Consider the following 18862-nt stretch of genomic DNA (forward strand, 5'->3'; position numbering starts at 1 on the left):
GAGGAGTGGCACTGGGTGGAGCAGGACACTGCAGGCTGAGGAACAGGTTGTAATGACTGAGAATGTCTGTGACAGTGACACCGAGCATGTGTTGGGGCCATTGCTGGAATCATTCATCCTCAAGAGGTTTTCATTCCGATGGGAGGAGAAACATGGAGATCAGAAGGCCTTTCTTAACCTAGAAGGTGAAGTGGGAGGCAGGAGTGGGCTGCCCTGCCCCACAAGCCCACAGTATGCAAAGGGTGGGCAGAAGCCAGAAGCTGGAAGCTGGAGCTGATGCGGTGCTATTGGCCAGGGAGGCCAAAGCCACGCCCCCAAGAGCACACAGTCTAAGAAGGGCCGGGTAGGAAGCCAGTAGCTGAAAGTCGGAGCTGAAGCAGCCTGGCAACACTACATCTGCGTTGGAGCTAGAAGGGGAGCAGCTGTCGGTGCAACCGGCTTTGGAGTAGGAGGGGCTGTGCTTCCTGCACGTCACCGGTGAGTCCCTGCAAGCCCGCAGCATGTCAGCCAGGCCATGAGGGGCCTGGGAAGGCCTTTCCCTCTGGAGTCATTCTTCCCAGGGTGGCAGCGTCTGCCACTTTTTTTTCTTTTCTTTTCTTTTTTCCCAATTTATTTTTTTTATTGGAAAGCAAGCTCTGGGCTTGTAGTTCCTGGGATCCCTGGGCCATAGCATGCGTCGCCAGGCCTCACTGCGCCCCACTCCCTCTCCTCCTGGGTTGAGCATCTGGCCCCCATGGTCCTTCCAGTCATTACACCCTTAGTGCTTTTATTGTATAAGACTAGTGGCCCGGTGCTTGAAATTCACCCACTTTAAAAGGGAATTAATTAGAGGAAATATTTTAATATTGCTATTTGCCTTTTCTCTATAATAGAAGTGTGAGAGATGAAAGGAAATTAGTAAAATGTATATGAAAACAGTATATAAATTTATTAATAAATAAACAGCAACAAAAGGATATAACAACAACAGAGGCATGATATAAAAACAATAAAAACATGATATGAAAACGAAAACATGATATAAAAACAGTGATGCAAACAATGACTGATAAAGTGATTAAACTTATTCTAATATCTCCCTGTACACCACATTAAGAGTGAAAACACTTTCAGAGTGCTTGACTAATTTCCCTTGCGCTGAAGTATTTAGAACTTTAACGTCACATGCTCTTCGAACTAGAGAGAAAGCAACGTATAACTGACCATGTGCGAAAACGGGTTCAGGTAGGAATATGCCTACTCTGTCTAGAGTTTGTCCTTGTGATTTATTAATAGTCATCATAAATGCTGGCATCACAGGAAACTGTCATCGAATTAATTTAAATGGGAGGCCAGTGTCAGATGGGGACAAATCAATTCTTGAAATCAGAACAACCTCTCCCTCTGCAGATCCTGTTAATAATTCAGCTTCGATAATGTTAGGTCATAATCTTTTTTTTTTGTCATAATCTTCTGATAATAAATCTGGTACCATTACAAAGACCCCATATACTATTAAGATTTCTCAATAGCATGATGATTGCACCCACTTTCAATTTTAATTTATGATACAGTATTCCCAAAGGAGTAATACTATTAAGAAATTCAATGGCAAAATTTTCCTTTTCAGCATCATCCATTGAATCAATGGAATCATCACTCAAATATGTGTGAAAATCTCCAAGTATATCCAAAATTTCATTTACTTTTTGAATGTGCTCATTTTTTGGACAAAGAATTGCATGTTTAGATATATTTTTAATATTATCTATAGATATAGTATTTCCAAAGGTAGCTTCAATAATAGATCCATTACAAATCATTTCACAGGGGCTTTCAATAATATCCATTCCTAAATGAAAACTGCTATCAAGTTTGCCATCTCCAAGTTTTACTAACCATCCACTATAAGCAGAATCCTCTGATCTCATATTTGTTGTAAGAGACAACTTTCTGAAACATCCCCAAACATTGCAGTACTTTAAACTTGTTTGTATTATGGCCGATCACATAGTATGCAGTACAATACTGAGACATTATCAAAAATCCCCTCCAAGAAGGAGAATTTTCCCACCAAATACAACATTAAATTCATAATTTCTCTTAGTAATCTGTCTATGGCGTTTATAGCATGACTGGATGCCATGGTGCATTCATCAATAATGAGAAGCTGGGCCTTTTTAATAGTTTTAGCAACTTCACTGTTTATATCAAGTCTAGAAATTGAAGTTTCATTTAATGGAATGGGTAATTCACATTGGGAATGAAAGGTGCTTCCACAAAGAATTTGCAGCAATTCCTATAGACACTGTGGGTAAAACTGTACCACCACGACCTCTAATATAATGAATTAAAACTTTATAAAGATATGCCTCCATGCTCCGAGGGCCAGTTCCTGCCTCAAACCTTGCCCTTACCGGAAACAGCTCGGGGAGGGCACAGCTGTTGCTAAGAGGACCCAGGACTCAGTGCGTCCATGTTCTGAGGGCGGGTTCCTGCCTGAAACGTCGCCCTCACAGGAAACAGCTTGGGGAGGGCACAGCCGTTTCCAAGATGACCCCTGCAGGACTGACCTCCTTCCGGTTGGTCGAGCTTCGGATGTGATGCGTTACACCCAGGGCTTTTATATAAATAGATACTACATGAACATAGGGATCCATATATCTTTCAAATTAGTGTTTTTTTATTTCTTCAGATACTCAAAAGTGGGATTGCTGGATCATAAGGTAGTTCTACTTTTAATTTTTTTGAGGAAGTTTCATAGTGTTTTCCATAGTGGCTACATAAGTTTATAGTCCCACCAAAAGTGCACAAAGGTTCCCTTTCCTCCACATCCTCACCAGATGTTATTGTTAAAGTGACTTTTTTCTGTACTGACATACTTCTGCAAAAATCCTTTTGTTTTTCAATCAAGTCTCCAAATATTATCTTATGCTGTCATCCCCACCTCAGATGGTATAAAAGTGACAAAGGAATGTTAAAAGTTTCAGAGGCTCTTGAAAAATAGCAGCTGGGGAAGAGTGTTAAATATGAGCTTGGCAGTCAGAGAAAGATAAATATCACATCATCTCACTCATTTGTGGAATATAATGAACAACATAAAGTGATGAACAAAAATAGATCCAGAGACAGAGAAAGACCAAACAGACTATCAAACCTCAGAGGGAAGGCAGGGGTCAGGGGACAGAGAGGGTGGGAGTGGGTAAGAGATCAACCAAAGGCCTTATATGCACGCATATTAGCATAACCAATGAACACAGACACTGGGGCAGTGGGGGGTTCTCCTGGCGGTTGGAAGTGGCCAGGGAGGGCTCGATGGGGGAAAAAGGAGACACATGTAATACTTTAAACAAACAAAAAAATTGTAATATGAAAAAAAAATTAACTTAAACTTAAAAAATCAGCCCTCAACTATTAAATTACAAGACAATTAATAATTCATTTTTACTAATGCAGATAATTCCTCTGGGTCATTTAAAATGAATATGGCAGTGCAGTAGAGCCAACAAAAATTCATTTTTTCAAGTCAGTCATTATTTTTCTAAGAATCTGGATAGATGTAGGTAACCTGACATACTGTGGAAGGAAAGAAAAACAATGTTTCAGACATAACACACACACACACACAAAATATGAGCTTGGGTCAGTATTAAAATTAGAAGTGGGTCATAAAATCCCACTATTGAGATCTGGCCTTATTGATAAAGTGAGCACTATGGGCTCCCCAGCACTCATTGACACCTCAAGCTCTTCAGTCACCGCAGAAAAGAATAACCTGCACAGTCCCTGCTTTCCCCTCTCCTAGATCATCCCCACTTTCTCTAGAAAAGGACTCCTCATGGAGCCAGCTAATTCATTTCATGCATATACCAGTCTGTCTGTAAACTGCTATTTTTTACAAGTTCTCAAACTCCTGGGCTACCAAGAGGTTTTGATGTTTAAAAAAAATTAAAACTGAAAGATAATCAACCAATATTAATAATGCTTATCTCTGAGGGGTAAGATCACAAGTCCCATATATTTTTTAATATTTTCTAAAATATGTATGCATTGCTTTAAGATAAGAAAAATATATGTTGTTTTATCAAGAGACCTAGAGGCTGGCAAACAATGTCTAGATCCCTGCACAGAGATGGATTTCATAGACTGCTAGAGACAATATGCCCATTGCCTTTAATTTAGCTTCTTCCCAGCCGATATACTAAGGTTTCCATAGGGAGAAAAGAAAAGGGCCCAACCTTTTTCTTTCAAACACTCCATGTATTAAGTTCTATAGAGGTGCTACAGCAGGATGGTGAGCAAGGCCTTGGCCAGCCTGCAGGAAGCTTGCCTAAGGAAGCCAGAGAATAAGGGCACCAGATTATAACAGGCCCTACCTATGGGTGTTGGTAATAAAAGTCCATGCAAGATAGGAAAAGAGGGTGAGGTAGTGGATAGTTGCCCTATTTGCAATTCATGTCAGGCCTTCCTCTTTCTGCCATTTCTTCTGGCAGATTTAACCAGATAGCAGAGGATGCTTCAATGCCATTCTACATTTAGAAAATATTGAATGTCCAGAGTGTGAAAGGCCTACTCTTATCTCTCCACTGTGGCTGTGGTAGTTACCAGGCAGGCTATGCAGACTGCTCTATGTTTGCCAGAAAATAAGAGGAAAGAGGCATGACCATTACCTGTTATCTTAAACTCAGGGTTACTGTGCTTCTAAGCTTAGGAGAGAGTAGAGAGGTTTTAATATGGTAAAAAAGGGAATGTGCATGGGGCTTATCCACTGTCACCCAACCACACAATGGAATACCTCACAGCTAATAAGAATGAGACAATTCTACATGAGCTGATAAGAAACAGTTTACCCCAAATTAACTCTTTTTAAGTGTGACAGAGTGCATAATGTGTGTAGTATCCAATCATCTATGTAAGAGAAAGAAAAGCTTAATACCAGAGATTAGCTCTGGAAGGGTAAACAAACTAACAACAGTGGAGGCCTCTGGGTAGGAAACTGGGGGATATGGAATGGGGGTAGAAAAAAAGACTTTCTATGAATACCCTTTTGAAACTTTTGAATTCGGTACCATATTTTTTAAAATATATTTTTATTGATTTCAGAAAAAGGAAGGGAGAGGGAGAGAGAGAAACATCACTGATAAGAGAGAATCACTGATCAGCTGCCTCCTACACGCCCCCCACTGGGATTACAGCCTGCAACCGGGTCAATGTGCCCCAACCAGGGATTGAATGGTCCACCTTTCACTCCTGAGTTCCTTCTCTGACTAGGAAGGTAGGTGGGTTCCTGGTTCATAGGTTGACACTCTTCTACGGAGCCACGCCAACCGGGCTGTAGCATGTATTTTAAAATGTAATTTTAAACAGTCTACATACACTTCATAAGTAGGATCTCAATTATTAATCAAAAGTGCAGTATGAACTCACTCACAGATGAGAACACTGAGTCTGAGAGAGGTTCGATCACTTTTCAACAGTCACACAACCACAGAGTGGTGGAATGAGGATTCAAACCTGACTCTTAAACATGGCATTGACCATACTTCCCAGCTTCAAAGAACTTACAGTTCCTGGAGGCAACAAAAAATGTCACAACTATGAGGCCATGGAGTCACTACCACAGAAAGGACATGAAATAGGGGCTGGAAGCAGGGAGCATTAACACATATGTGCAGACAAAAAACCAAGATGGCGGCAAAGGTAAACACCGGAAATTGCTGCCTCGCACAACCACTTCAAAAATACAACTAAAAAATAAAACGGACATAACCAGAACCACAAGAAGGCTGGCTGAGTGGAAATTCTACAACTAGAAGGAAAGAGAAAAGCACACTGAGACTCAGAGGAGGTGCAGAAGTAAAGTGCAGAGGTACGGAGGCACATGTGGAAAGGGCTGGCAGCTGAGGACACGGTTGTCTTTTTCAATAGGGAGGGAGTGTCAAGCTCCCGGCTGCTCTGAACTCCAGTTCCAGGTGAGTCTCTGGGGACCCAGACTCATATTGGGAGAAACTGGACTGTCTGGCATCGTGCGGAACTTGAGGGCGGCTTTCTCTCAGAGGTGCTTGCAGCGATTACCGGGACACTGAGAAGCGGGGCCTCTTAGGGCAGGTCTGAGGATCAGCCATAGCTGTTTGCTCCATCCGGTTGATCCCCTGAGACCCCACCCCACCCAAGCTGTGCACAGAGTCTTTTGCATATAAAAGGCCTGGCCCTTTGCAATCTGAAAATTACCTGACAAACTGCAGCTGGATCAGAGAAACCCAGAACATCCAAAAGAAGGCCCAAGGCCCCACAGCACCTTGCACTGCTTCACAGCTGGGCTCCTGCTGAGCAGCCTCAGGAAGAGGCTAAATTAGCACCTCCTTAGAAATCCAAGAGCCAGTGTACCCAGTGGTCAGAATGGGACCATCAAGATTACAACTCCTCAGATCCACAAGGGACTCACTCAGGGAGCAGACTCAGTGAGCACTAAAGCCCCCTGAAGCAAGTCTTGCCCCAGAAGGGTGTCTCCAGCACAGAAGTTCTCCCACTGCAGACACAGCTGATTCTCACAGCCAATTGGCCTGGAGGTCAATTCCTCCCAGTGATACCTACAACAATCAAGGCTTAACTACAACAAGACTGTGAACAAAGCCCACAAAGGGGTGCACCAAGAGTGTCCACTTCTCATAATTGGGGAGGCTGACCCACTGGGCCCTACAGGACACCTAGCACACAAAGCCACTCTATCAACACAGGGAAGCAGCTAAAATGCGGAGACAAAGAAACAGGTCACAAATGACAGAAATGGAGGAAAGCAAACTACTGGATATAGAGTTCAAAACCAAACTTATAAGGTTTTTCAAGAATTTTCTAGAAACCGCCGATAAATGTAGTAAGACCCTCAATAAGTCCAGTGAGACTGCCAATAAATTTAGTGAGAACCTCAAGAAATCTAGTGAGACCCTCGAGGATATGAAAAAGGACCAACTCGAAATTAAGCATAAACTGACTCAAAGAATATTATACAGAGTCCCAACAGCAGACTAGAGGATTGCAAGAATCAAGTCAAAGATTTGAAATACGAAGAAGCAAAAAACACCCAACTGGAAAAGCAAAAAAAAAAAAAGAATCCAAAAATATGAAGATAGTGTAAGGAGCCTCTGGGACAACTTCAAACGTACCAACATCCGAATTATGGGTGTGCCAGAAGAAGAGAGAGAGCAAGATATTGAAAACCTATTTGAAGAAATAATGATAGAAAACTTCCCCTACCTGGTGAAAGGAATAGACTTACAAGTCCAGGAAGCGCAGAGAACCCCAAACAAAAGGAATCCAAAGAGGACCACACCAAGACGCATCATAATTAAAATGCCAAGAGCAAAAGACAAAGAGAGAATCTTAAAAGCAGCAAGAGAAAGACACTCAGTTACCTCCAAGGGAATACCCATATGACTGTCAGCTGATTTCTCAACAGAAACTTTGCAGGCCAGAAGGGAGTGGCAAGAAATATTCAAAGTGATGAATAGCAAGAACCTATAACCAAGATTACTCTACCCAGCAAACTATCATTCAGAATTGAAGGTCAGATAAAGAGCTTCACAGATAAGTAAAAGCTAAAGGAGTTCATCACCACCAAACCAGTATTATATGAAATGCTGAAAGGTATCCTTAAGAAGAGGAAGAAGAAAAAGGTAAAGATAAAAATTATGAACAACAAATACATATCTATCAACAAGTGAATCTAAAAATCAAGTGAATAAATAATCTGATGAACAGAATAAACTGCTGAATATAATAGAATCAGGGGCATAGAAAGGGAGTGGTCTGACTATTCTCGGGGGGGGGGGGAAGGGGTGTGGGGGGTGCACGAAGAGACTGGACAAAAATAGTACACCTATGGATGAGGACAGTGTGGGGGTGGGGGTAAGGGCAGAGGGTGGGGTGGGAACCAGGTGGAGGGGAGCTATGGGGGAACAACTGTAATAATCTCAACAATAAAGATTTAATAATAAAAATTAAAAAAAAACACATACATGCAATAGAATGGAGATCACCTGCACAAAGCTATAAACTACTTCTTGGTCCCTTCTAACCCCTTTCTAGAAGCAGAACTATCTGTTTTACTGCCCCCCTACTTCCACCCATGATTGCCTACAGTAGCCTAATTTCTCCTCCCCACCCCATGCCATCTTCCCCAGTCTCCCATCTGACCACAGAAGAGTATTACCCATTGTGGCTCTCCTCAGCATACCTAAAATTTAAAATATCTGTTCTATGTTATATTCTCTCAGAACCATGTAGAACTAATCAACTAGCTCTAGCAGAAGTTACCCCTCCCAGGTATGCCTGCATATTAATTAATAGTAAGCATCAGTCAGAGAGCAACTGACTTTAGGGAAAGTGAGGCAGAATCACAGTACAGTGAAAGGAATACTAGGCTTGAGGGTCATGTGTCCTTGGTCTTATTCAGCCTATGTGACTTGGGGCAAATCAATTCACCTCTCTGAGTCTCAACTTCCTTATTTTTTTTTAAAGTGCTATAATAGTTGATCTTTACAAATCTAACATTCTGCAGTATTCCACCATACAATGCTGCTTTTCTGATTTCCATCCCCTCAGAACTTGGTGTACTGGGTGTATGGAACTGTAATGTCTGAGAAAAATATAATGTAAGCCACATGTAATTTTAAACATTCTAGTAGCCCCACAAAAAAGTAAAAAGAAACAAGTGAAATTAATAATAGATTTTATTTAACCCAATATTTCCAAAACATTATCATTTCAACATGCAATCAATATAAAAATTGAGTTTCCATTCTTTTTTTAGTACTAAGTCTACAAAACTTAGTGTGTATTGTACATTTAAAGAACATCTCGATTTGGACCAGCCACATTTCAAATGATCAAGAGCCACACATGGCTAATGGCTACCATTTTGGCAGCACAGGTATAAGTCTAAGAGGAAGTCCTCCTTTCACTCCTGACCTTTTTAAGCCCAGAGTTGAAGACTGACATGAGTGCTAGCCTGCATCCTGAGAAAAGTCAAAGTCATCAGAGAAGTTCTGGTCTGAGTTCCTTCTCTGACTAGGAAGGTAGGAGGGCAAAGTTCAGGACAAACACAAAATAGAAAACCTAGGAGTCTGCAAGAACAATAATGGGGAACTTCAAGGAGGGACAGAAAATGAGTTGGGCATGGTCAGGTTTTCTTTATACTCAAGGTTTTCCCAATACAAACCCCCAAAACACACAGAGCTCCTATCATATCAGTTATATCGATTCATTCCTTTAAACATCTCTGAACACCTAACTCTTAGGCACTTGGCTGGGCAATGGAGATGCAGTTACCCTTCAGGAGAGCTCTCAATTCGGTCAGGATGACATGTTAAACACTTCATAAGTAGGATCTCAATTTTTCATTCAAAGTGAGATAAGAACTCACTTATAGATGAGAACACTGAGGCTGAGAGGGGTTCGATCACTTTTCTACAGTCACACAACCAGAGAGTGGTGGAATGAGGATCCAAACCTGACTCTTAAACATGGCATTGAACCATACTTCCCAGTTTTAAAGAGCTCATGGTCCTGGAGACAACAAAAAATGTCACAACTATGAGACCATGGAGTCACTACCACAAAAGGACATGAAATAGGGGATGGAAGCAGGGGGCATTAAGATTCCCAGGGGTAACCTTGTGTGAGTCTGGAAGGTTGAGGAGCTCACCAGGTGAAAAGGGGGAGGGAAATGGACCTTCCACAGGGAACAGCAGAAGTGTGAAGGAGCATTCAGTGTTCAGAAAACTGGTTGGTGGGGTAGCTAGAGGGCAGTGTGCATAAGAAATAGAGGCCCCACATGAAAGTGGAGGTGTGAGTCAAAACCAGTGCATAAGGGGCCTGAAATTCCATGAGGAACAATGTAGGTTTTATACTATGGGTCATGGGAAGCCTTAAAAATTTTGTCTAGGGTAGTAAACAGGACCAGATTTTCATTTGAAGAAATCATTCTAAAGGAGAGTCTCAAAGCTTATGTGTCACCCTTCCTCTCCTAGGGTTGTTAACTCTATTAAAAGTCCATGTTTAAAGGCTAAGATTTGTTTCCTAGAGTTGGATCACATCTAGGGACTTAATCTCCCAATGGCCTGTGAAGTTTACTTCTCTACCCATGTTACTAAACAGAAGTTGTTGACTTGCAATTCTTGAAAATCAACCCACGAAAAGCTAAAAGCACCTCCTTTATTCCTGGCATCAGCACTGACAGAGTTCCTGGCAGAGGATGGTTTGCTTGGCCAGCTCCTGCTGGAAACCTTGCATAATCTTGATGGCACAGTAGTATTTTACATTTACTTGCACAGAAACGCGTAAGATTCTTGTGGCCAGTGACAGAAAATGCTGAAATATTTTAGGTGCTCAAATTCTGAGGCCCCATGTCTCCTCCCCATAACAAGGAATATTATTGTTCACTGCCTTCAAAACCCATGTCTCCCCTCTCCCCAGCCCCCTCTGCACATCCCTTCCAGGTCCCCTGATTACCCAGTTCCATTTTCAGCTCATCAACCTCTAAGGCTGGCCTACTTTTCAAGGCCACACAAGCAGAAAAACTTATGCATTATACAAATAATAGATTATAATTAGAACAGGATATAGAAAGGGGGAAACCAGCAAGTGTCCACCAGAAAGCAAGGATACAGGCAGAATTGGTAAAAAAAAAAAAAAAAAAAAAAGCCATTAGACAAAGTACAAAAATACTACTGCATCGCAGGGGCAAGGGCTTGACAAGAGGGAAAGAGACAGCAGCAATACTGAGTGTAACAGAACAGGGGCTGGCCACTGACCGCCTGGAAAACCGAGCTGAAGCCCAAGAGCACCAAGCAAGATCACTTTACCCAGTGAGAAGAGCGAAGCAGACACATTTTGTATTCGGTAATCACCTGGGTGGTTCTGAAAGTCATGCCCTGGTCTGAATAGAGAGTGGGCCCAGGCAGTTTCGAGTCCATTGCAAAACCATGGAAATTATGTACAGATAAAAAACCAGGCCAGATCCATGAAAAGGAGCATAAGAGAGAAAAGAAGAGGCCCTCTCAGGTGGCACTCTGCCTAACTAAAGGCCTGGTCCACGGGTAAGATGTCTAAGGGGTTTTTCTGAACTTCCAGCTTCATTCACACCCTGACCTAAAAAATCAACCCCTTGACTTTGTCAAGAAGATGGAATGTTTCATGGACACACTCTCCATTCCCAAACCCCTCCTTAACAAGGCATCTCTGGGTATAAGAGGGGACTGTTCTGGAGGACTTGTGCCCTCCAGCCCCACTTTGTTTCCATATGACCTGACACCAGCCAAAGTGGGAGAGCATTTGGGTAGCAAGACAGTTCATGTGGGGGAAAAAAAAAAGAGAGAGAGAGACATATGTAATGCTCTTTGTAATACTTTAAGCAATAAAACAATTTTTTTTTTTTAAAAAAAGACATGGATTGAATTAGCTCTTCCTAGAATTAGGCTGGCTCCACTCCCATAGGGGCCCAGCCAGCAACAGGAAATTGGTGCCGTGGATGAGTTATTCTGCTGTGGGGAGTGGAGAGGCTGAGGTGAGTGGGAAAGACCACTCAGTCACGGATGGAGAGCTAGTAGAGAGAAGAAAACATAGCCTCCCGGATCCAATGGAAGAGCTGAGCCAGCTTGCAGAGGAAGGGCAGGGAAGAAGGAGACGCTGCAGGGAAAAGAAGATTATTGTCAGTGTACCTTCCTTCACTCCCCTCCTCTTCACTTAGTCCCATTTCCCATCCCTCAGGAACTCTACCAACTTGGGAACATAAGGATTCTTTTGGAAGCATATTCTGATGCTTAATGTTATTTCCTCCTGCTTCCCTCCTCAACAGTAAAGAATTTCACTTTCTCTAGGACATATTCTCTGAAATATACTTTCTTCACTTTGATTACAATGATCTTAAATTTGCTGAGAAAAAGATACAAATATATTATGTTTTACCTTTTTGATATACAAAGAACTGCTAATGTGACTGCTTCTGGTGCATTGAATTTGGGAAGAGACTTTTTACTACATTCATTTCTATAGCTTTTAAATTTGGAGCCATGTGACAGTATTACCTATTTTTATCATGTTAGATATACTGAAATTAAAGCAAAATTCACCTCTTTGGAATTAAAGCTGAGTTGGTTTGTTTTTCATTATTTGAATTCCTGATTTGTTTTTAATTTTTTAAAATTTATTTTAGAGAGAGGAAGGAAGAGAGAGAGAGAGAGAGAGAGAGAGAGAGAGAGAAACATTGATGTGAGAGAGAAACATTGATTAGTTGCCTCCTGAGTGTGCCTGGGGATCGAACCCTCAACCTGGGTATGTATCCTGACCAACAATCAAACCTGCCACCTTTCAGTATACGGAACAATGATCCAAACAACTGTGCCACACCAGCCAGGGCTGAATTCCTGATTTTTTAACTGATTTTTTTTTTTCTAGCTTAAAAAGGAAGATATTTTTTAAGAAAGTTATTGACAGACTAACTTCTGTATATCCTTTCTATGGAGGTCAAATTGCAGCCCATTCATGAGTCCTCCTTTCCCATAACACCACCACTATAATGAGTCAAAACTAGCATTGAACGTCAGGACCACCAGCAAGGGCACTTCTGAAGAAGTCTGAGCAGCTCTGTGAACAGCAAGCTCAAATGACCTCTTGACATCTGCACTTAGGAGACCAGGGTTTATGAAATGAAAGGGCTTAAAAAACCATTAAAAATTTCTAAATTTTTATCAAGTCTCTGGAACAATGGGAAAGTCAGAGGATAGTGTCTGCTATGACGAAGTAACTGCTTGAGCTAAAGCCAACCCTTGGACAGATAAGGATGAAGGCCTGGGGAGGGGGTGGGAGCAGGACACAGTGGGTCAATAAAGTTAAATTTTTAAAAAGTCAGAGGATAGATATGAACGAACACAAACTATCTTAGCTTACCTGAGGCTAACTAGTGATTCTTTCCTAAAGCAAACAGAGCTCTTCAAAGGGAATTCCTGCTCAGTGTTCAGCAAAGGGGTGAAAAAGACAACTTTGAGGTATACAAGGAATTAACCCTCAGGAAATAACCAAGGTTGTTCCCAAATAGTACTTAGGGAGCTCAAGTCTGCTTTACAGCACTGCAGAAAACAGAACACAAGATGATCAAAATGTTCTGCAATGGGGAGTTGTTAAAATCAATTATGGGACTTTCTTTAAATTGGAATATTATTTAGCCATTTAAGGCCATGTTTCAAAAAATACTTATGATATGCAAAATTTACTTATACCCATATATGTCTTTACATAGAAAAAAGGCTGAAAGTACAACCATTATAATAGCAGACTTACAGGTGATTTGTTTTCTTCTTTAAATTTTCCCTATTTTCCACATTTCTAAAATGTATAAGTATTTCATTTACAATTTAATATGTTTTAAGTTAACAAAGTTTTTTAAACATATGATGAGGAAGATTTTTTTTTAACTCTGAGGTTCTATTCAGAGTTCAATCCTGCATAAAGTACATGATAAAGTAGATGATAATGACTCAAAGTCAATGTTAAAGAGTCAGCAGAGTAGACTTTTTCCAAACTGCCCTCACAGACCACAGCACTAGTCTCTCCTAGGTGGGCTGGGCCAGCTCTTGCTCAGGTCCAGCAATTCCTCCTTATAGAAGAGATTCAAAGAAATGGCACAGGAGGTACCTCCATCCCCAAGAGGGCTCCCACAGGCCCAGCTCTTGTCAACTGCCCCTTCTCCAGGAAGGATAGGAGAGGTAGGCTTCATCACTCACCTGGATCAAACCTCACCACCAAGAGGCAGAGAATCAAGGTCGCCAGGAGGCTCTTTTTGAAGGGCAGGGAAACGAAGTGGCTCACTGCAGAGTCCCAAAGCCGGCGAAGCAACATTAGTAGTGACAGAAACTTGTGGAAGGAGTCTGGTCAGGGAGAAAGAGCATAACTGTAAGGTAAGTCACAGGAACCAGCTTCCCTAAATCTGAGCTTTGAGCTTGATTATAAGAGTTGAACAGAAGGTAATTTTATAACTCTTGTAATTCATAAAGTGGTTCTAAAAGAGATTCCGAAGCTCCAAACATGTTTTAAGGACTATATCACCACACTATCATCTCCTTAGGGGAGGACTTTGCACATCTACTCAGCTAGATAAATCTGGCATATTTGGTGTTTTTCTAAATATCCTATTTTATAACATTATTTATATTTTGGCCTAAGATACATGCATAGAGTTACACAGAACAATACGTCTTGATTATCACAATAATGCAGGAAAATAAAGGGCACTTAGCACACACAGTGAAGAATTCAAAGATCCTGGATTATGAATATAAACATGAACACTACCAACCCAAGAACAAGTGGTGCCCAGTCCTGACAGGACAACCTGAATTTGCCATCAAACCCTCTTCTGCCTCCTCCTCCCCATGGGTGGAGGGGCAGAGGTCTTGGGTAGCCATAGGTAATCTCTGAAGCCAACATATCCTGTTTGCAAAAAAGTGATCCTGTCTCAGCAGGTTCATGCTCTTTAGCGCACACGCACACACACACACACACACACACAACAACAACAACAACATTTAGGACAACAGTATTACAGTCTCCTACAGCTGAAGGGCTCTTGTGGGGTAAAAAAAGGACTCAACCTATTCTATGTATTATGACCAATACATTAGAAACCACCAAGGAGGGGGGGGACTTAAATTCATGATAAAGAACAATTTCCCTACAGAACTGTCCGTTGATAAAATGAGCTGCTTTAGAAGATAGTGAATCTCTGCACTTAAACGTATTTATGTACAGTCTAGAAGTCTAGATCACTCAAGGAAAATGAGATGAAAAGGATTAAAGAACCAGGGGAAGCGTCTGGAGTAGAGGAACCTTTAAGTCCCTTTGTAACAAATCCACACCCACCCTTTTGCAGGTTCCCCTTGTATGATGCTAGCCAGGTGTGTGGTATTGAGTCCTGAAGTGGTTTCTCTACAGAAGCCAGTTTATAAATCTGCGCTCTAATGTGCAGAGGTGGGCTGTCTCTGAAGGGGGTGGACATCAATCACTGGAAAAGACACCCAAGAGGTCCGGTGAGTGAGGCAGATGGGAGACTGAGCAGAGGCACCCAAACTGAAGATAAGTAATTTTTACCTCATAAGTCAAGTTACCAAGTTATCGTGTTAGTTTCTCATTATCTTTTGGCTATCCCCAAGCATACCTCAGCTGTGTCTACATTTGTGCTAGCATTTAAAGGAATAACATCCTACCTAGCCCAGCATAGTACAGGCAACAGATCTAATGAGAGGACCCCAAGGAGATGGTGACTTTTAGGAGAAAAGAGTCAAGGTCCTGAGACCCAGCAATACATTCCCATATGAAGATTTTCTTTCCACTACCAACTTCAGAGTGCCTGGACTTTCTAAGCAACTCAACAGGTTTCCTAAGCTCCCAGGAATGTCATGATGGACCCCAAGGTCCAGAGGAAAGCCCACAACTACACTTTAAAGAAGCCACAGAAGGATAATATCCTACCTTCCTGGTTTAGCTTCTGGTCCTTCTCAGAGTCAGAGTGTTCATGTTTCTGCTGTTGCCTTGCTATGCTGATGACCTGGAGTACATCCAGCCGTTGCTCCTCACTGAAGGCTGCAGAGCCCACCACTAGCTCCTCAGCCTCCGACAAGTAGCCCAGAGGCAGTAGCACCTGCTGCAGGTAAAGTTCTGCCAAGGCTCTGTATTCTGGAAGGCCCTGATTATCTGGGTCTTGGATCCACGCACTGGCCGCTTCTAGCATGGCTCCAGGCTCTTGCATTTTGCTGTATAAAAGAACACTGCAGCCCAAAATAATCCAATCCCCACCCCCCCAAGAAAAAAAACAGTCAGTGTTCCACAGTTGGTTCATTTCTCATAACCACTATACTCTCTTATCCAACTCCTCCCCTGTGTCCTCCAGCCCTTCCTTATGGAATGCTGACATCGAAAGAATTAGGAATTCCTAGAAAATAGCAAAAAGTTCTCACTCCACTATGACACTCCACTCTGTCATCCCATTTCACATTTCCTATTCCCAGTATCTTCTCTCTTCTTCTTTCCTTTAACCCACTCCTAAATCCCTCCTTCCTCATCCTTTAGTGAAAAAAAAATCAGATTTGGAGGAAAATAGAAGGGAATGTGGAAGAGGAAATATTAGGCACTGATTCAGAAGAGAGCAAAAGTCTTCATTTCTGGAATGATCCAATGAGTCAGTAATAAGGACCTACCACAGCTCCAGGACTTTGGGGGGTAGCTTTTCAGGGACCTGGTAATACTGAAGAACCCAGGAAATAACTTCCCGCCACCGATCCATTTCTGCCAGGGCCTGGATCCCCACAACGCACAAGGAGCATTTCACCTCTAAGGAACTGTCAGCAAAAAAACCAATTCAGGTTTAGAAACGGTCCCCCTCCATTTCCATTCATACCTCCACCCTGGGACTGTTCTTCCCCACCTTCCAATTTAGCAGCCATCACTTCCATTCTCCCCATTAGTATTCAAAGTGTCCTCACAATTACAATTGGTCTCATGGGCCCCAACGTAGAGAAAACTGCCCATTCTCCTAGAAATTAAAAGTTCCTATAAACCTCCTAGAGGCAAATCAACTCTTGCCCAACATCTTTGTATGCAGGTGTACTTTCCCCTTTGTATGCCAGAAAGAGAAAAGTACACCTACAACACAGGTGTGTGGGTGGAAAGAGAGCTGGAACAGTTTATGTGAAGAAATGGGCATGAAGCCTGAGTGTGGGTATAGGAAATCCACTGGCCTTAGTGCCAGCCAGTGAGGTACCTCCAGGCACCAGGAATCACAGCCTTCAGCGTTTACTGAAACAAGCCCCCATACAACCCCTAAAATCACAACCAGGGCTCCTCAGCTTTGACTATTCTACCCACCACCTCCATAGTGTGATCTAATCAATTTTACAACCCAAGGTTTTTCTCTAAGTTGATTGTTTAATCCAGTTCTTCAGCAGGACCAGAACCCCATTCCCACTCATCAGCCAAGACCAGAAGTGAACAACTTAGGGATGGGGAGTGTACCTAGGAAAGGACTGAGCCTGCTTAAGAAAATAATTTAATACAATACACATTCTATCTTCCCATCACGCTATCACACTGGAGCAGGGAGCAAAGAATTGGCTAAGCTGTTCAGGGGCTCAGTTTTCTCCTCTGTAGAACGGGCACATCAGCCTGTCAGAGGCTTCCTGTGCACATTCTGGGAATGACCGGTTCCCGAAATGCTGGTCCCTCCCCAGGCAATCCCCGCACGTACGTGCCCACAGGCCAGTCAGCCTGGGCGTAGTTGCTCAGGCTCTGGCCGGCTCGCTCGCAGGTGTGCAGCGCCTCCCGGAAGTCCAGGTGCACCACTAAGTGATCGGCCGCCTCCTCCAGTAGAGCCGCGGCTGCCGCCGGCGACAGGACGACGCGCACCGTTTCGCTGCTGCTTAGGGCACCCCCGGCCCCCCTAAGCGGGGCTGCAGCTGTCGACGGGTCACTCTTCATAGCAGCCTGGTTCGAGGCCTGTCTCTACAGACGTCCACGTGGCCCTTCTCCTCCCGGGCTCCGGGAGCCCTATTCGGCCTGGGAGAAGTGGGCAGTCCTCACAGCCTTATCCACAACCCTCCACGAGGCCGCGTCCTGGACAAGGAAAAGAAAGGGGCTATATTCTAAGGCTAAAGCTAGGCTCGCCCGGCGCCTGGGAAACCAGTTTACACCTCGGATGTGCAGAACGGCTGCGTGCCTCAAGTACCTGGCCTAGCTTCTCTGCCCCCACAGCGTGTACGGACGCACTTAAACCCTGGGAGAATGCGAGTGTCACCTACTTCCGAAGAACAGGGCACTCACCCAACGTATAAACGATCTCTTTCCTGTTCTCGCGGCTCTGCAGCACGGTTTTGGCGGCGCGCGGGACTCTGGGAGTTGTAGTTTTCCGACCCTAGGCTCAGTAGCTCTAGTGATGCAGATGGGAAGATTCGGACTACAACCACCAGCATGCCGCGCTCCCCAAAACTGGCACTGTCTCCGGAGAAAACAAACTGAAAGCAGTGCTTTGAGGCCAGGAATACCAAAGGTGAGGTTATGTTCAGAGGTGAGTTGGTGCCCTTACTAACCAGACCTGGAAGAGGCAAGACAGAAGAAATTCCAGTAAGGAAATGGAGCTAATGCACTCTTCTGAGCATCTATAGGGATAGCAATTAAGGCAGACCAGGAAAGGCACTGAAAGGAAACAGCAGTTTGTACCGCCTTCCCAGACCCAACTCACATTTATCCAGTACTTGAGTGCCTGGCACTATGCTAAGCGCTTTGCGTGCAATCTTATTTAGTTCTTCCCTCAGAACAATGGTTATCTCTACTTTACAGTGTTGCAGAAGACCAAAGAAATACCAAGCACGCTTCCCAGAGAAAGGAAGGGACCCCGTTTATTAACACTAGTGGACTCCGGGAATAATTCCCAAATCAGAGTGAAGAAACACACTTTTTATAGCCTTCTGGGGTCTTTGTCTTGCAGATATGGTTCCGCCTCCTTTTGGTGGGCTTACAGGAAGGCCCCTGGTGTTGGGGGTCCCCAGGTCATATCCGATGATCTGTCCTGGGGCCAGCAATAACGACCACCCCCCCACCCCAGGACAGTGCATTGTTCACAGTTTTTATGGCCTGACATGCCTTGCAAGACCAGTTTCCTCCTCAACAGGAGATGAAATTGTATCTTATTTAAATAATTTGCTCAAATCACACAAGTAGTGACAAAAAATGGCATCAATCCAGGGCTCTTTTGGCTCAAAGGCACATATTTAAGCACTAGTCTGTTCTGCCGGATGAATAAATCTGTGCTTTCTAATTAGGGAATTCATGATCATCACAC

At 43.2% G+C, this 18862-nt stretch overlaps 1 protein-coding gene across 1 annotated transcript; it reads right to left on the reverse strand.

Moving 5' to 3' along the window:
* Nucleotides 1-8690: 8690 nt before the first annotated feature.
* On the reverse strand, nt 8691-17831 carry PEX26 (peroxisomal biogenesis factor 26). Its single transcript, XM_036298492.1, has 5 exons — nt 17273-17831; nt 16227-16367; nt 15502-15797; nt 13758-13901; nt 8691-11664 (listed from the first exon to the last, which is right to left on the reverse strand). Exons 1-5 carry the CDS (start codon nt 17500-17502, stop codon nt 11579-11581), a joined length of 897 nt encoding a protein of 298 aa, XP_036154385.1. The 5' UTR covers nt 17503-17831; the 3' UTR covers nt 8691-11578.
* Between the last annotated feature and the right edge of the window lie 1031 nt (nt 17832-18862).

This window comes from Myotis myotis, unplaced genomic scaffold (genome assembly GCF_014108235.1).
Source record: "Myotis myotis isolate mMyoMyo1 unplaced genomic scaffold, mMyoMyo1.p scaffold_m19_p_3, whole genome shotgun sequence".
Lineage (NCBI taxonomy): Eukaryota > Metazoa > Chordata > Mammalia > Chiroptera > Vespertilionidae > Myotis > Myotis myotis.